Source organism: Doryrhamphus excisus, linkage group LG12 (genome assembly GCF_037039965.1).
Source record: "Doryrhamphus excisus strain RoL-2023G ecotype Guam linkage group LG12, RoL_Dexc_Guam_v1.1, whole genome shotgun sequence".
In the NCBI taxonomy this organism is placed as follows: Eukaryota; Metazoa; Chordata; class Actinopteri; order Syngnathiformes; family Syngnathidae; genus Doryrhamphus; species Doryrhamphus excisus.
Window position 1 is genome coordinate 21,229,098 of NC_136368.1, and position 15,956 is coordinate 21,245,053.

Below are 15,956 nucleotides of genomic sequence, written 5' to 3' on the forward strand. Positions count from 1 at the left end.
ATGATGCAACACTGTCATGATGACATTATGTATATTTCCCCTTTGTCGACGTGACTAAGGCATATTTCTTATGACATTTTATGTACAGTAGTACATTTGTGTGTCATCAAAGTGAAATTCAATATGAAAGAACATTTGATGGATTTTTTTATTTGTTCAATTTCTTTAAATCACTCCATAACTACACATTTGGATCAAGTGTTTTTCTTGTGTGATCACATATAATTGTCTATGCCAACTGACAATTTCATTACTAAACCTTGAGATCATTGACTTTAAAACACTTAATTTATAACCGGGGAAAAGCACCATATTTCGCTAGATTGCATATACCGAACCGTTGTCTCATTATGTGACTTCAACAAAGCGCATTACCGCTCCAATATGGCTGCCACGCACACGCATCGAAAGCTAATGCCAGTGCATAAGGCTGCTAGGTAATATTTAAATTTTTTTAATGATTGAACAATTGTACTTAAGCAATGTATGTGTTATATACACACACATACACATAATCATTGACATGGCAATCAATATAGTACAAATTAATAAAAACATTACCCATAGAAGGTGGGTTCACTAAAATGTTACGTCATCAATTTGCGACGGAAGTCCAACGAAGTTCTTGCAATGACGTATATTTTAGCCGACCATTGCAACTTGACACATGAATTACAATCAAAGCAAACATTGCGTTTATAATTACTATTGTAATGACTAAAATACGATTTTGTGCCAGTATGCTCTAAAATCCTCCATTACCGTACATTGGTTATTTGGTGGCTGTTGAATAGACACAGCGTCATGTCGTTTCTGGTGGATTCTGTCATCATGTTCACCTCTCAGGTAGCGTAAATAGCTAAATAGTATTTTTTTTACCTCTGAATTTAAATCTTTATTAGGTGTGCTTCAGTTCAACCTTGTTCGTAACAAGTTACAATTAAAAGTAAAAGAACAAGCTGAATATAAATATATCTGTGTAAGCGTTAATTGTATTTTTGTCCATTTGCAGGTGCTATTCTTTGGTTTTGGATGGTTGTTCTTTATGCGTCAGCTTTTCAAAGACTATGAGGTACATATTATTTCTGACTAGTCTTTTCTTATCGTTATTAAAGTGTCGGCCTGCGTGTTTGCATATGTTTGTATATGATATGTTTGTATATGTTCCCAGGTGCGTCAGTACGTGGTACAGGTGGTATTCTCCATCACCTTTGCCTTTTCGTGTACCATGTTTGAGCTCATCATCTTTGAGATATTGGGCGCCTTGAGTAGCAGGTAAGGAAGGACATGACGGGGACCTCTTGTTATGCGATGCATTCAAATTCATGTCTGCTTCAAGTTCCAGGTATTTTCACTGGAAGCTGAACCTCTATGTGATTCTACTGGTTCTCATCTTTGTGGTGCCCTTTTACATCGGGTATTTTGTGGTTAGCAACATACGCCTGTGTAAGTAACGACATGTATCTACGTATATATCTCACCTATCTAACAAAGGCCTGTTTGCTTTGTGTAGTGCACAGACAGAGGCTGCTTTTTGCATGCATGGTGTGGTTTACCTTCATGTATTTCTTCTGGAAATTGGGCGATCCATTCCCCATACTGAGTCCAAAACATGGTGAGTCGGCGTCCTCGCTCCTTCCTGCTTGTAAACAGTATAAGCACAGTACATGCTTACATTGGTTACAATATTTCCTTCAGGCATTCTGTCCATCGAGCAGCTGATCAGTCGTGTGGGTGTGATTGGCGTCACGCTGATGGCTCTCTTGTCGGGCTTTGGTGCCGTCAACTGTCCCTACACGTACATGTCATACTTCCTCAGGTAGGCTCAGCTTTCAGTTTAGGCTACGTTCCTCGGGATATCATAAGTCTCAATAGGTCGTCATAACAACAACAACTGAAGGGATGGTCATTATTTGCTTTTACTGTTTTAGTCCTGGGCAAAGTGGATTGATCCGCTAGTGGAATTTCTTGGTTGCAGTCGGTTATTTCAGGGCTGTATGTGTTTGTTTACATGTCAATCATGAATTAATGCATGTTTACATTTTTATTATTACAGTTACTAGTTCCAAAACCTGCATGTTAGGTTAACTATATGTGCTATATGTATTAGATTTGTCTATATGTGCCCTGTGATTGGCTGACCACCAGCCTCTCGCCCCAAGTCAGCTGGGATAGGCTCCAGCAGCCCCGCGACCCTCGTGAGGATAAGCGGTAGAAAATGAATGAATGTATTATTTAGCAATTTTTTTTACTTTTGACAGGAACGTAACAGACAGCGACATCCTGGCTTTGGAGAGGCGGTTGCTCCAAACAATGGACATGATTGTTAGCAAGAAAAAACGGTAGGTTAAAAATACATGCATACTGTAAGTACAGTAGAGTGCAAAACTATTTTCCTCCTTCCCTTTTTTTGTATGTTTACATGTTTCAGGTGATCAAACAGTTAAAATATTAGTCAATGACAACAAAAACATAACTTTAACTTTAACATCAATTGAGCTCTACCAGTCTGGAAAAGGTTATGAAGCCATTTTCTAAGCTTTGGGACTCCAGCAAACCACAGTGAGAGCCATTATCCACAAATGGCGAAAACATGGAAGAGTGGTGAAACTCCCCAGGAGTGGCCGGCCAACCAAAAAGACCCCAAGAGCACAGCGACGACTCATCCAAGGGGTCACAAAAGACCCCACAACAACATCCAAAGAACTGCAGGGCTCAGTTAAGGTCAGTCGGTGTTCATGACTCCACCGTAAGAAAGACACTGGGCAGAAATGGAAGCCATGGCGGAGTTCCAAGACCCAAACCGCTGCTGAACAAACAATTTTGCCAGAAAAACATCTTGATGATCCTTCAGACTTTTGGGGAAATACTCTGTGGTCTGACGAGACAAGTTGTGTGTCCTAGTACATCTGGCGTAAAAGTTTCAGAAGGAGTACATCATGCCAACAGTAAAATATGGTGGTGGTAGTGTGATGGTTTTGCTGCTTCAGGACCTGGAAGACTTCCTGTGATAAATGGAATCATGAATACTGCTTTGGGGCTGCATGGCGGTCAAGTGGTTAGCGCGCAGACCTCACAGCTCGTAGACTCGAATCCCACCCTCGGCCATCTCTGTGTGGAGTTAGCATGTTCTCCCGCATGCTAGGTTAATTGGCCACTCCAAATTGTCCATAGGTATGAATGTGAGTGTGAATGGTTGTTTGTCTATATGTGCCCTGTGATTGGCTGGCCACCAGTGCAGGGTGGACCCCGCCTCTCGCCCCAAGACAGCTGGGATAGGCTCCAGCATGTCCGCGACCCTCGTGAGCGGTAGAAAATGAATGAATGAATGTGTACTATATTGTGTAATATGAGCGTAAATGTAACTATAGGGGTGTTATTTCATGCCCAGAGGGCTCTAATAGTGTTTATAAAACGCATTTGGAAGGTCGTGAACAGGTTTTCTATGCTCTAAGAAAATATTCCATTAATAAGGAGAAATCCTACTTCACCGGAATAAGCGTTAGAAAATGAATGAATGAATTCTGCTGTTAACCAAAAAAAAAAAAGAACCGTGAAGCTGAAACCAACTTGGTTCTGCAAGCAGGACAATGAACCAAAACAAACCAGCAAGTCCACCTCTGATTGGCTGAAGAAGTCCTGAGTCCTGACCTCAAGTTAAAAAGACACTTCAGTGTGGCTGAATGACAATCGGCCACAATCCCTCGGCGGCGCTGAAAGAGACTCATTGCAAGTTATCCCAAACTCTTGATTGCAGTTGTTGCTGCTCGGGGCGGCGTTGTCATCGACTAATATTTAATCGGTTTGCTGATCTGAAACATGAAAGTTTGCCAAACTGTTTAGTGAAAGACGTTTGTCCTGGTGCAGCATCGCCATGACGCGGAGGCAGATGTACCAACGTGGCGAGGACCACAACAAACAGACGGGACTGTGGGGCATGATCAAGAGTGTCACGTCGCCGCCGACGGGAAGCGAAAGTATCCTTCCTTTTAACACCCACCTGATTAAAATGGCCTCTTCCCTTCCTGACCGCCGTTTGTCTGCTTCCATGCAGACCTGTCACTCATCCAGCAGGAGGTGAACGCCCTGGAGGAGCTCAGCAGACAGCTCTTTCTGGAGACCGTAGACCTGCAAGCCACCAAGGTAAGGTCATCGTTAACAAGTAGAAATGTTGTGGTGATACTGACTCCATTTGTCTTTAGGAGCGCATCGAGTACTCCAAGACGTTCCAGGGAAAGTACTTCAACTTCCTCGGCTACTTCTTCTCCATCTACTGCGTGTGGAAGATTTTTATGGTGAGGCCACAAACGCAGACCCGCTGAATTATTCTCAATAATATTTCTACCTGTCCGTCACAGGCCACCATAAACATCGTGTTCGATCGCGTGGGGAAGACGGATCCTGTGACCAGAGGCATTGAAATAACGGTCAACTACTTGGGCATCCAGTTTGATGTAAGACCTCGTTCAGTGCACCCGAATACACACCCAGAATGGGGAAGACAACGTATGGACAAATGTATAAGCTAGGGGTGTCCAAAGTGTGGTCTAGGGGCCGCTACTCATGAGTTCCTCCCTGGAAGAGACACCTCAGCCACCTTTCCATTGTGACTACAGACGTAGTTTACCACCACCAAAATGTAATCCCGTGTTATTCTCTTTCTTCATAATATCTCCAAGAAAAAATTGTGACTTTCCTTTTAAAATATATAATTTTGCCTAAATATTTTGACTTTATTACCAAAAAATTATAGCTGTTTTTCAAATTTCTGCATTTTTTAATTTTCCAAATATTTCTTTTTATGGATGTAAAATTATGACATTATTCTTGTAACTCATAATATTATTTATATTCCATATATATTTAGATTATACATATTTATATTATATATTTCTAATATATTATTATTTCATATTATTGTTTTATCATTTAATATTGTCATCTTATTCTTCTCAGTTTTGCTTATTTATTATTTTTTTCATAATGTGGCACAGGTCACAAAAAAACTGCAAATGCTGCACTTTGGACACCCCCCACTTAGGGTGAATAAGATTTACCTTAAAAACGGTAACATTTTATTTGACTTTTCTTGTATTTATTTATTTTTTTATTGTCTTTTTTCAGGTGAAGTTTTGGTCTCAGCACATCTCCTTCATCCTGGTGGGCATCATCATCGTGACATCCATACGAGGCCTACTCATCACCCTGACGAAGGTACAAAGATGACGCCATGGCGACGCCTCTGCGTCAGTCTGAATGAGTCTTCTCCCTTTGTAGTTCTTCTACGCCATATCCAGCAGCAAGTCCTCCAACGTCATCGTGCTGGTACTGGCTCAGATCATGGTGAGAACCCTCGCTCTTCATCTCACCTCATCATCGTTAAGCCAGCGCCGTTACATTTGCGTCTTGTGACGTCATCAGGGCATGTACTTTGTGTCGTCGGTGCTGCTGATGCGCATGAGCATGCCGCTGGAGTACCGCTCCATCGTCACGGAGGTGCTGGGGGAGCTGCAGTTCAACTTCTACCACCGCTGGTTTGACGTCATCTTCCTCGTCAGCGCCCTGTCCAGCATCCTCTTCCTCTACCTGGCCCACAAGCAGGCACCAGAGAAACACATGGCGCTCTGACAACGCCGTGTACTACGTCAATCTTTTTTTTTTTTTTTTTAACTTTAATGGTAGTGGAATTGATCCTGTGCAGTGTTCCTGAATCAGGAGCGAATGCTATGGGAAACATTAGGAATAAAAGTTGGGATTTGTACTTTAGATTTTTCATTTCGGCTGAACAGACTTGAGCAAAGCCATTATTATTTCATTTCGTATCGCTTGACTAAACCATTCATTTTCCATTGAGGGCAAAATAATCCTTCTGGCTCACTTTCTGGATTGATTCTTTTAAAATATGTCCTTTTTTTAATGAAGGGAATGAATCATCATAAGTCTTTTTAAGCACTAAAAAGAATATACCATTTGGTCAAAAATTCAGACGAGCTTTTCACACTACCACCACCACATTTTACAGCTGATATGATCTGATATGATCTTTTTCTGGAACGTAGCATTAGTTTTACACCAGATGTAATAAGACACACGTCTTCCAAAAAGTTCCAACATTTGTCTCCTTCGAGTATTTTGCCAGTGTTTTCCAACAAAATTCAGACGAGCTTTGATGTTCTGGTGGCTTTCATCTTGGAACTCTGACACCCGTGCAGCCCCAGCCCACGACGCTACCACCATCATTCTTGACTTTAGCAAAGACAAAATGATCTTAGAGCCCCCAAGGGGACATGGAAATAAAAATGGATGGTCAAAGTCAACCACATTTACAAGTTACCACACAAAACTATGTGAGGTAGCAGCAGGACACGCTTCCCAGGACACGCTTCCCAGGACACGCTTCCCAGGACACGCTTCCAGTCATAGCTTGTTTCTGCATAGTTTAAAAATGGGGTGCAGATGCATCATTTCATTTCCATCTTCCATCTAAAGTGAAAGTAAAGGAAGAAGAACGGCTATAAAGACGAATGGGCTGCTCTTTATTTGGAGTTTCAAAGCAAACATCCACCCTGAACACGGAAGAGCTCACAAACGGGTTTTTTCTCCATTATTTCTTATTATTGTTATATATATATATATATATATATATATATACATATATATATTAAAAATAGCGGGTGAGATAGAGAAAGTTATGTTGCTAGCAAGGAGGCTAACTGGTGTGTCGTCCCCTCTTAAAGTCTGTCATCCAGACTTTCACAAGAAGAAGAAGAAGACACGGATGGCGTCTGCAAAGAGACAAACACGTCATTGAGTTGGAGACGGAATTGAAAAGAAACTTTAAAAAGTGACCTTTTTCATCGGAATGATTGATTTTATGGTGATCGTTTATAGATGTGGTTGCCGTGGATACAAGAGTGTACATTCCTTCATAGAATACGTAAAGCTGCTCACTCTCTCTCTAGCCGGAGTTTGCCGTTCCTCCTCTCCGTTGTGGACTTGGTTCTCGGCTCGTGGCGTCCACTGCAGCAGCTCCCGTGTGATGGCCACGCCTTTGGCCTTCAGCTGCTCGTAGACGCTCTTGGTGGCCACCAGCAGCTCCAGAGAACTTCCGCTGCCGTGGATCAGGTCCACCACCTCGTTGTGGGTGCTCATCTCCACGTTCTTCCCGTTGACCTCCACCACCAAGTCGTCGTCCTCCAGACCGGCCCGGTCGGCGACTCCGCCCTTCACCACCTGAGATGAACGTTGCCCTCCCACGTCACACGGCTTTTCATCTTGCGTGCGTCAGCGTGAACGCATCACTCCCATTCTCAAAACGCTCCACTGGATTCCCATCCTTTCCCGGACCGGGTACAAGATTTCCCTTTGACCCATCAGTGTATCCATGGCAACGCGCCCCGCTACCTCAAGGAACTAGTTTCCCTTCAACTGTTATTTTTTTTATTTATTATTTTTATTTATTTATTATTATTCTTTATTTATGATCATTTTTTATTTATTGAGACATGGCTGCTTACCTCTTTAATGTACTGGCCACACACCCCCGAGATGCCGTTTAAGTGGAAGCCAAATCCAGCCGCTCCCTTCTCCATCTTACACAGTTTAGGCTTGAGTTCCTCCTCCTCCTCCTCCTCCTCCTCCTTCTCCTCCTCCACAACAGGTGTGGATGGCGTCCCCATGGGGAAGGTGGTGGCCTCGGAGTAACTGGGTGGGGAAAGAGAGTCCTTCTTCTCCTCCCAGAAGAGCATGGGTGACACCTGAGCCTGCGTGGGCCCCAACATGTCGGACACTTTGTTCATTCATATTCCACATCACGTTTCAAATATGAATTTATGTATTCAAATACGATATTTTGAACGACCTTGTGACCTGGCGGTCTTACCTGAGCGTACATGAGGTCGGCGTCCTTGTCCACCACTAGGAGGCAGCACTTGGCGCCACTCCGCCTGATGGCGTCCACCACCTGCTCATGAGTCCGGCCGTTTACCTCCAGGCCGTCCACAGCCACCAGCCTGTCCGAGTCCCTGAGACCCCCCGTCTCTGCCGGACTCCCCCTGTCTATGTCCCTGATCACGTGCCCTGTAGGAATGGACGCTGTGAGCGCGCTCATCTCCATGGTTACAATAGTTGCCAAAGACCTGCCTCCGGTGCCGGGCTCCTCCTTGAGCAGGAAGCCGTACCCGCCGGGCCCTTTGGTCAAGTGGACGATGCGTGGCCGGTGAGGGAGGCACTTGGTCGTGGCGAAGCGTGTGGTGATCTTGAGGGACAGGCTTTGGTAGTGGCGGTCCACCTCGTCGTCCACCAGGAGGAACACCAGGCTGCTGCCCGCCATCTTGATCTTGTCCACCACTTGTTCGTACACGCAGCTCTCGATGTTCTCCCCGTTGACTTCCAGAAGACGGTCGTTCAGTTGGACCCCGGCCTGGTCTGCAGCACCGCCCGGAACCACCTCCGTTATGAAGACGCCCTGCTCACCTGGGGAAGGATTTACACCAAATGGCTTTTTATGGCTTTTCTCAATGAATACGGCTCACATTTGCCAGAGGATAGTCAATAAAAACATTCACAATCGTCATGTCTGGTTCTTTAATGAGCCTAAATTGACAAAGCTACACAAAAGGTGATGCATTTCACCAAATGACCCTTTGAAATCCACCGGAAAGGACATTTTTATCCTCCTACTGTATATGCCTTTTGTTCACGTTCAACTACTGGCCTACTGGCTTGCAGTTTAGCATTTGGCCACCAGGTGGTGCTGCTTTCCCCACCATTTCAAGCATGCAGAAACACTCACATTGGAAATAAATCCACAATAAAGTTCTGCTAAATTTAGACATATTGAGAGCAGAGACTTAAAACTTTATTCTTAAATAAATTCATAACTTTATTCGTAAATGTTAAACTTTTCCTCTCGTAAATTCACTACTTACAAATTTCCCCACTGAGGGACGAATAAAGGCATATCTTATTCTCATCAATGGACAACTTTATTCTTGTAATATTATGACTTCTTTCTCGGAAATTTACAGGCTTTTTCTCATAAATGCACAACTTTATTCTGGTAATAATATGACTGCTTTTCTCATAAATGTACAACTTTTTTCACGTAATCATGAAACTTTTTTCTTGAAAATGTATTTCTTTTAATACATGTACATTTTTCCATAAATGTACATTTCTTTCATAAATTCACAACTTTATTCTCTTAAATTTGTGACTTCATTCTTGTAATTGTATGCCTTTTTATTGTAAATTAATAAATGGACAACTTTTTTTCTTGTAAATTTACAACTTTATTCTTGTAATAGTATGACTTTTTTTCTCGTAAATTCACAACTTTATTCTTGTAATATTACTACTGTTTTTCTCATAAATGTACAACTTTTTGGGGTAATAATCAAACTTTTTCTTGTAAATGTCTGATGTTAGTAGTAGTAGTAGTAGTAGTAGTAGTAGTAGTAAAGCCCTTTATTCTTGTCACTTATACAGGAGTACAAGCGAAACTGTGCAATCATCGGTCCATACATATACAACATACTATGCAGTGAGACAAGGGGTGACAGGACGGAATGATTAGTACATTTATGACTTTATTTTTGTAATATGATGGTTTTTTTCCCGTAAATTTATTGGTTTTAATACATTTACATTTTGTAATATTTTGTAATAATTGTGAGTTGTAATTAACATTTTTTGTTATAACTTTACAACTTTATTCTTGTAAATGTCTGACTTTATTCTAGTACATTTATGACTTCATTCTTGTAATATTATGATTTTATTCTAATAAATTTATTTTTAAAATGTCCTAAATTAACTTTTTTTCATAAAATTACATCTTTTTTACTTTTATTTTACTTTATTCTTGTAACATGACGTCTTTTTTCTCATAAATTCACAACTTTATTCTCATAAATGGACAACATTATTGTCATAATATTATGACTATATGACAATATTATATATTATATTAATATTATATATTAATATTATGATAATATAGTCATATTATGACTTTATTTAATTAATTTATTTAATACATTTACATTTTTCATAAATTTACATTTTTTTCAACTTTTTACAACTTTATTCTCCTAATGTTATGAATGTTTTTCTCCTCAACTGACAACTTATTTGATTAATTTATGATGTTTTCCTCATTAATTTCCAACTTCATTCTTGTAATATTATGACTTTTGTCTTGTGAGTTTACAACTTTTTCTTGTAAATCTATGACTTTATTCTTGTAATATTACAACTTTTTTTCTTGTACATTTACTGCCTTATTTCTTGTAATAACAGACCTTTTTCTCATAAATGTCATACCCATTGACGGTATAAAACTATAGAAATTAAACTTGAGTAGCCAGTGAAATGTATTTTCTAGAAATTCTTCCTTTTGGGTGTTTTATGATGCCGTCACTAAAAAGTCTCACCTTTAACCGAGCGAAGAGAGAAGCCATATCCAGAGCCGGACTTGACCAGGTAGCAGAGTCGAGCTTTTAGGTCCCGCCGGTCCCCGCCGTTGACCGCTGGTGTATGTTGAGTCTCACCCGGGTTGGCTCCTTGGGTCTTGGCCTGCTTGTAGGAAGCTTCATCAAGAATGTGGAAGGTGACCGTGGCCCCGCTGCTTCTCACCAGCTCCACCACCTAAAAGGCCAAGACTCAAAGTAGTACAGGACTGCGTAGCACAGTACAGGTCCAGCCACCACATACACACCTCAGAATGGGAAAGCCCATCCACAAATTTTCCATTGACTCGAAGGATGCGGTCTCCATCTTTCATGCCGGATAGTTCAGCAGGACTTCCCGTATCCAAGCAGCGGATCAGGTGGCCTTCCTCGCCCTGCTCCGCCCTCAAGTAGAAGCCCAAAGTCTGACCCGGCAGCTTGGTTAGAGAAATCACCTTTGGCTTGTAGGCGGCCATGTTCTACCAGAGACAATCAGGACTTATTGTGATGTAATGGCATCCCTTCCTATTCAAATGATGATAAAATGAGGATAAAATGCCTTTGAAATGTCCCCCGATGACATCATCTTGCATGCACGTGTCACACGTAGTTAATGGTTAATCACTCAAGTTGGTGATGACTCCGACTGCAAAGACCAGCTGAACTTTGAACCCACATTATTACCCTTGTTATCCAATGTTATTATTGTTAAATGATAGTGACCAGCACAGGCACGTGCAAATCAACATCATTTTTAACAACGCTAAATTGTCCATAAAAAAATAACAAATTCTTTTAAATTTCAAATGTATTGTCTTATAATTCCAAAACATGTTATAATTTTGTTTAGATTTTAAAAAATCTAATAAAAGAAAATATATACTTGTATGTATGACAATGACAGCAGAATATAACGGAGTACTATTTGAATAAGTATAATAATGTTTAATTTTTTGAAATAGCAGGAATAATCTGAAGTTTGTCTAAACGTAGACATCAGCATGAGCAAATCAACGTGTATTGCTCGTCTGTTTAAGCTCAGCCCAGTGACGCCAATGTCATCAATCACAAGCGGTCAAGTGCGGGGTCGCTCACCGTCAGCTCCAGTCTTGACTCGGTCGCCGTCCCAAAGCCAGAGAGCGTACCTGTGGCTGCTCCAGGTGCGTCCGGAGTCTTCTAATGCCCACGTCCTCAGAGAGGACTTTGATGGGCCAAAGGTGAGCCTAAAGGTTGAGTTATTTAACAGGAGTTAAATCTCCAAGGAGTGCCTCCCAAGGCTGGGAAGCGTTATGTCATCGCTTCTTGGAAAGATGTTGGGGAGGCGCCTTATTACGACTTTATTCTCGTGATATTACCACTTTCTTTCTCAAATGTACTACTTTACTCATAATATTATGACTTTTCTTGTCAATGTACAACTTTGTTCACAAAAATCTCAGTTTGAATGCGGCCCTGATACTTTGTCATACAAAGTGCTCCTGTTTATGAATGAAAGTGACATCAAGATATGATCAACATATGAGTGGTTGAGTGTGCTTTCCCAGGTGGGAGGGTGCTTAAGCTATAAAAACTTACAGTATGATTCCTCAGCTGTTTGGGATGGGACAAAGGTGAGACCCTCTCAACTCAGTCCTGAAAACAAATGCACTGAAATTACTAACAAATAATGCATTCATGTGTTTATTCACAGTCATTTTGATATTCTTTAGATGGCAACATCCAACATTAAAACATTATAATGTAACATTATAATGTAACATTATAGGTACAAGTTATCCAAAACTATAAGGGGCCTGTTTCTTCTCTTGACCTTGTGGTGTTTCAATGTTTGGTCATGAGCGTTTGTCCATCCATCCATCCATCCATCCATCCATTTTCTATGTTGCCTATCCTTACGAGGGGTGCGGGAATGGTGGAGCCTATTCATACAACCATTCCCACTCACATTCATACCTATGGACAATTTGGAGTGGCCAATTAATCTTAAGAATTCCCAACATCAAAGATATGGTAAGGTTGTTCTGAGGCTGGCAGCTAAGCCTAAGGTGGAGCCTAAGGTGGAGACACGGGTGGAGCCACGGGTGGAGCCTAAGGTGGAGCCTAAGGTGGAGCCTAAGGTGGAGCCACGGGGGGAGCCTCAGGTGGAGCCTCGGGTGGAGCCTCAGGTGGCGCCTCGGACTGATCCTCAGGTGAAGCCTCCGTCTCCTGTGGAGTAAGGCCTGTGATACATTTAGGGAACCATTTGAGAACAGTAGTGGTGCCTTGCTCATTCCAGTCGCCTTCAGCCCTGTCCTGCAATCATGTGGAATACAAGAAGAATACATGATAAAACATTTACAATTTGTACTGCTAGTAAGACAGCGGCAACAGCGGCACGCAGGAGAGAATGTTCAGTCAGACGGTATTGTTTTCATGCCATTGGTTAGGTTCTTATTTTTAGAATATAATTTCATCTACATTGTTTAGCTGCCATAATGATTTGCAGCAAGACACCCCGAGTTATCTAATCATAGTTCAACAGTTACAGGCAGTGTGGTGCAGCTTTCTGGTTTGAACATGTACTAAGAATCAGCAGATGCTCATGAAAAAGAACAACATAAAGGAAGAGGCTTTTTTTTAGGCGTCTGCGTTGTTAGTTGAAAGAGAATTTACATCAGCCGGGATGTAGTTTTATGACTGCCTTTCAGCCAAGGCTGCAGCAGTAATGAGTAGATGTGCTGTTTGCTGATTACCTGTTCTATCTGGTGATATTCACCGTGTTGCTCACAGCCGATGTCGAACACGTACTTCCCTGGGCCAAACGGCTGCCAAATAAACAACAAGACCTTGATTATTATCGACAATGAGAATTATTAATAATATATGAGCACTAATCAAACCCGAACATGTCAGCCTAATTAATGATTCATTCTTTTTATTTGCGAGCGAGTGTGTGGTCAAGCTAGTTGCTAGCGGGCTAGTAGCTAGCAGGAGTGGTGGGGTGTCACTACGCCTATAACATAGTTCTTTGGCGTAACAATGTTAATGACAATAAAAACAACAATGTCCCCGTAGCTTTGTTAATTAATCTACAGGTCATATTATGAAAATGGAGCGTTGTTGTTGTGGTTTTTTTTCAAGACGGCTTCACAGGCAGAATAGTTGCATCCCTTTATGTGAATTCTTTGCTGCCTGTTTTTATACCTTTACAAGGCATAGAGAAGAAGAAGATGTGTGTTCCTTCATGTCTCGCATAAGGATTGTGGAGGATGTGCAACATTTTTTAAAAAGTGCAGTTTAAGCTCGTGTGTATTGAATAAATGTGTTACAAACTTTGGATTTTAATTTTCAACAGTAGCTTGTGTGATTATTTTTATAATTACTATTATGATGTTATTATTGTGCTTGTTGTGAGATAATTCAAGTGTGCGATACAAACCTGTTCCCACCATCAAACCTGGCACAATAACATTACTAGTGACACCTAGTTCATCAATGCATCTTTTGAATGCTTTATATTTTTGTTTAAGTTAATTTAGCCATTGTTATGCTTTAAAATTCATGGAAAAAATACATAAAATTTAAATATGATTTCTCCCTAAATACAAAAAACAACTTACAATATTGTCGACAAAGTTGCTTTTGTATCTGTGGTTGGCATGGATGAACTCTCCAAGGGACTGAATCTTCCCATTCTCCCATTTTCCAGTGTACACGGAGCCAGTGTCATGGTAATGGTAAGTGCCCTGACCGTGCCTATCAAAAAAAAAAAAAAAAACAACAGAAAAAAAACAAGCAAAGCCATCAGTTTTTTCTTGTAACAGAAAATGTCACTAAATAAGAACTCTGATAATTCTTAAATGTCATTTACTAAATACTATCCTCACTGAAAACAAACACAAATATAATTGACAGGCCTGAAAGCAAAGGAAAATATGACTCATCAGACACACAGGATTAACTGAATTAACTCTTCTACATTAGCAAGCAAGCAAAAGATTTAACAATCTTTTGCTTGAGGTTGTTGATGTCCCATATTTTTGTTCAATACATGCAATCTTTAATAGAATCCCATGTAAATGTATTTTTGGTGCTTAGTGGACATCTTGTATACATGATGACAAAACTAGAAAAGGAAATTATTGAGGTATCGTGGTACAGAAATAGGGAAAGTAGTGTGCATGTCTCTGTCCCGGCTACTCAGTGCAAGAGTATTGTGCTATTGTTGCTATCGCTATTGTACTATTAGGGTTAGCTTCTTTTAACACTTGTAAGATGTGACAGTATTCTTAAAACACCACCTGCATGATAAATAAAGGTTTTCTGATGGGGACAGTTGACTTTGGAAGAAATTAAAGTTTAGAAATATTACCAAAATGCAGTTAGAAGTGATATGTGATATGATGAAAGTGCAGAAATACCTCATGTGGTTCAGCCACTGTCCCTCATACGTGTCCCCGTTGGAATAACTGTAAACACCATGGCCCTTTCTCAGGTCTTCGGACCAAGAACCTGGGAGACAAGCCCAATTTGTCTTCAATTCCAAACCTCCAACCACTCGTCATAACATGAGAGACGACTATTGGCACACACCTTCATATTTGGATCCATCTGGGTAGTAGAAGATACCCTGCCCATGTTTCATGTTTTGATGATAGTCTCCTACATATCTCGCCCCATTGACAAAGCGATATGTTCCCTATTGACAGGACGCATGCGCCGCATGTATTTATCATTGACAACAGTAACGCTCAGTAACAATCAATCATACCTTGCCGTGTCGTTTGCCATGTTCATATCGTCCTTGATAAACGTCTCCTTTTGGCAGGATAGCCTTTCCAGTTCCATGTCTTTCTCCTGCTTCGTTTCGGTCGCCTTCATATTCCTGCACCGATGAAAAAAACAACAAATAAAAGGCAAAAAAGAGCTCGTTAGCATGATAACCGACAATTAAGCTAGCGTTACCATACAATAGCAAGGTAAAATATGTTTTAAACTCACCCCGAGTTTATTGCGCTCCTCGTCAAACTCGTCAGAATCTAAATCAGACATTATAAATTTGTTGAAAAGTGGTAGTAATTGTCAAAGTTTTGTTAGAGAAGAAGTTGTGACAAGTTGGGATCTGGAGGCGTTGAAACGCCACCAAGCTTAAAAACCGGAAGTCTACATCAGCTCGTGTCCTGGCAACAAATAAGTATTCAAACATATACAGTCATCCCCCCACCCACATATACCCCATACTCGTCAACATCCAAACATTGCATGACGTGAAGAATACATTTTTAAACGCTTTGATATTGTATGGAAGATGTTTGGCCACCCATTCATCCATTTGTTTTCTATATAGTTTATGCTCACGAGGTTCGCGGGGCTGGACGGTTTGGGCATATTCAATTTATTTCTCTCGGTTGTACTTTCGTTTCGATTATAAAACAACGCAATCGTTTAAAAATAGCTATATTGTTAAGCATTCCAGTCAGTGAACAATCTTTTCCCTCAAATCACTGTAAAATAGTTGTAGTAAAA

At 40.9% G+C, this 15,956-nt stretch overlaps 3 protein-coding genes across 7 annotated transcripts; 1 reads left to right on the forward strand and 2 right to left on the reverse strand.

The window, feature by feature from the left end:
- The first annotated feature begins 595 nt into the window (after positions 1–595).
- LOC131136008 (Golgi pH regulator) lies at positions 596–5,761 on the forward strand. Its single transcript, XM_058082458.2, has 14 exons — positions 596–846; positions 1,013–1,072; positions 1,172–1,275; positions 1,340–1,446; positions 1,514–1,615; positions 1,699–1,819; positions 2,262–2,342; positions 3,868–3,977; positions 4,055–4,143; positions 4,203–4,295; positions 4,359–4,454; positions 5,125–5,214; positions 5,278–5,343; positions 5,422–5,761. Exons 1-14 carry the CDS (start codon positions 805–807, stop codon positions 5,626–5,628), a joined length of 1,368 nt encoding a protein of 455 aa, XP_057938441.1. The 5' UTR covers positions 596–804; the 3' UTR covers positions 5,629–5,761.
- Positions 5,762–6,639: 878 nt separating this feature from the next.
- pdzk1 (PDZ domain containing 1) lies at positions 6,640–12,371 on the reverse strand. 4 transcript variants are annotated; one of them, XM_078795280.1, is made up of 9 exons: positions 12,027–12,371; positions 11,011–11,674; positions 10,721–10,930; positions 10,437–10,650; positions 8,143–8,475; positions 7,883–8,079; positions 7,518–7,763; positions 6,952–7,233; positions 6,640–6,785 (listed from the first exon to the last, which is right to left on the reverse strand). In XM_078795280.1, exons 2-9 carry the CDS (start codon positions 11,035–11,037, stop codon positions 6,732–6,734), a joined length of 1,563 nt encoding a protein of 520 aa, XP_078651406.1. In that variant the 5' UTR covers positions 11,038–11,674; positions 12,027–12,371; the 3' UTR covers positions 6,640–6,731. The 4 variants fall into 4 exon arrangements, with proteins under 4 accessions (XP_078651406.1, XP_078651407.1, XP_078651405.1 ...); XM_078795281.1 differs by lacking the exon at positions 6,640–6,785 and having other exon boundaries at positions 6,798–7,233; positions 11,547–11,674; XM_078795279.1 differs by lacking the exon at positions 6,640–6,785 and having other exon boundaries at positions 6,798–7,233.
- Positions 12,372–12,381: 10 nt separating this feature from the next.
- rsph1 (radial spoke head component 1) lies at positions 12,382–15,607 on the reverse strand. 2 transcript variants are annotated; one of them, XM_078795282.1, is made up of 7 exons: positions 15,432–15,607; positions 15,202–15,315; positions 15,024–15,129; positions 14,852–14,942; positions 14,051–14,186; positions 13,184–13,255; positions 12,382–12,656 (listed from the first exon to the last, which is right to left on the reverse strand). In XM_078795282.1, exons 1-7 carry the CDS (start codon positions 15,480–15,482, stop codon positions 12,564–12,566), a joined length of 663 nt encoding a protein of 220 aa, XP_078651408.1. In that variant the 5' UTR covers positions 15,483–15,607; the 3' UTR covers positions 12,382–12,563. The 2 variants fall into 2 exon arrangements, with proteins under 2 accessions (XP_078651408.1, XP_057938453.2); XM_058082470.2 differs by having other exon boundaries at positions 12,382–12,743.
- Positions 15,608–15,956: the final 349 nt, after the last annotated feature.

Coding starts and splice junctions, on each gene's coding strand:
- rsph1 (XM_058082470.2), bottom strand. CDS start 15,482: ATGTCTGATTTAGATTCTGACGAGTTTGACGAGGAGCGCAATAAACTC. Junction 15,130..15,201: donor ATGGCAAACGACACGGCAAG/GTATGATTGATT, acceptor TCCTGTCAATAG/GGAACATATCGCTTTGTCAA. Junction 13,256..14,050: donor GCAACTTTGTCGACAATATT/GTAAGTTGTTTT, acceptor TTTATTTGGCAG/CCGTTTGGCCCAGGGAAGTA.
- LOC131136008 (XM_058082458.2), top strand. CDS start 805: ATGTCGTTTCTGGTGGATTCTGTCATCATGTTCACCTCTCAG. Junction 1,276..1,339: donor TTGGGCGCCTTGAGTAGCAG/GTAAGGAAGGAC, acceptor GTCTGCTTCAAG/TTCCAGGTATTTTCACTGGA. Junction 4,144..4,202: donor TAGACCTGCAAGCCACCAAG/GTAAGGTCATCG, acceptor ATTTGTCTTTAG/GAGCGCATCGAGTACTCCAA.
- pdzk1 (XM_078795279.1), bottom strand. CDS start 11,037: ATGATGTCATCGGGGGACATTTCAAAG. Junction 10,931..11,010: donor CATCGGGGGACATTTCAAAG/GCATTTTATCCT, acceptor TGTCTCTGGTAG/AACATGGCCGCCTACAAGCC. Junction 8,476..10,436: donor CTCTCTTCGCTCGGTTAAAG/GTGAGACTTTTT, acceptor ATCCTTCCCCAG/GTGAGCAGGGCGTCTTCATA.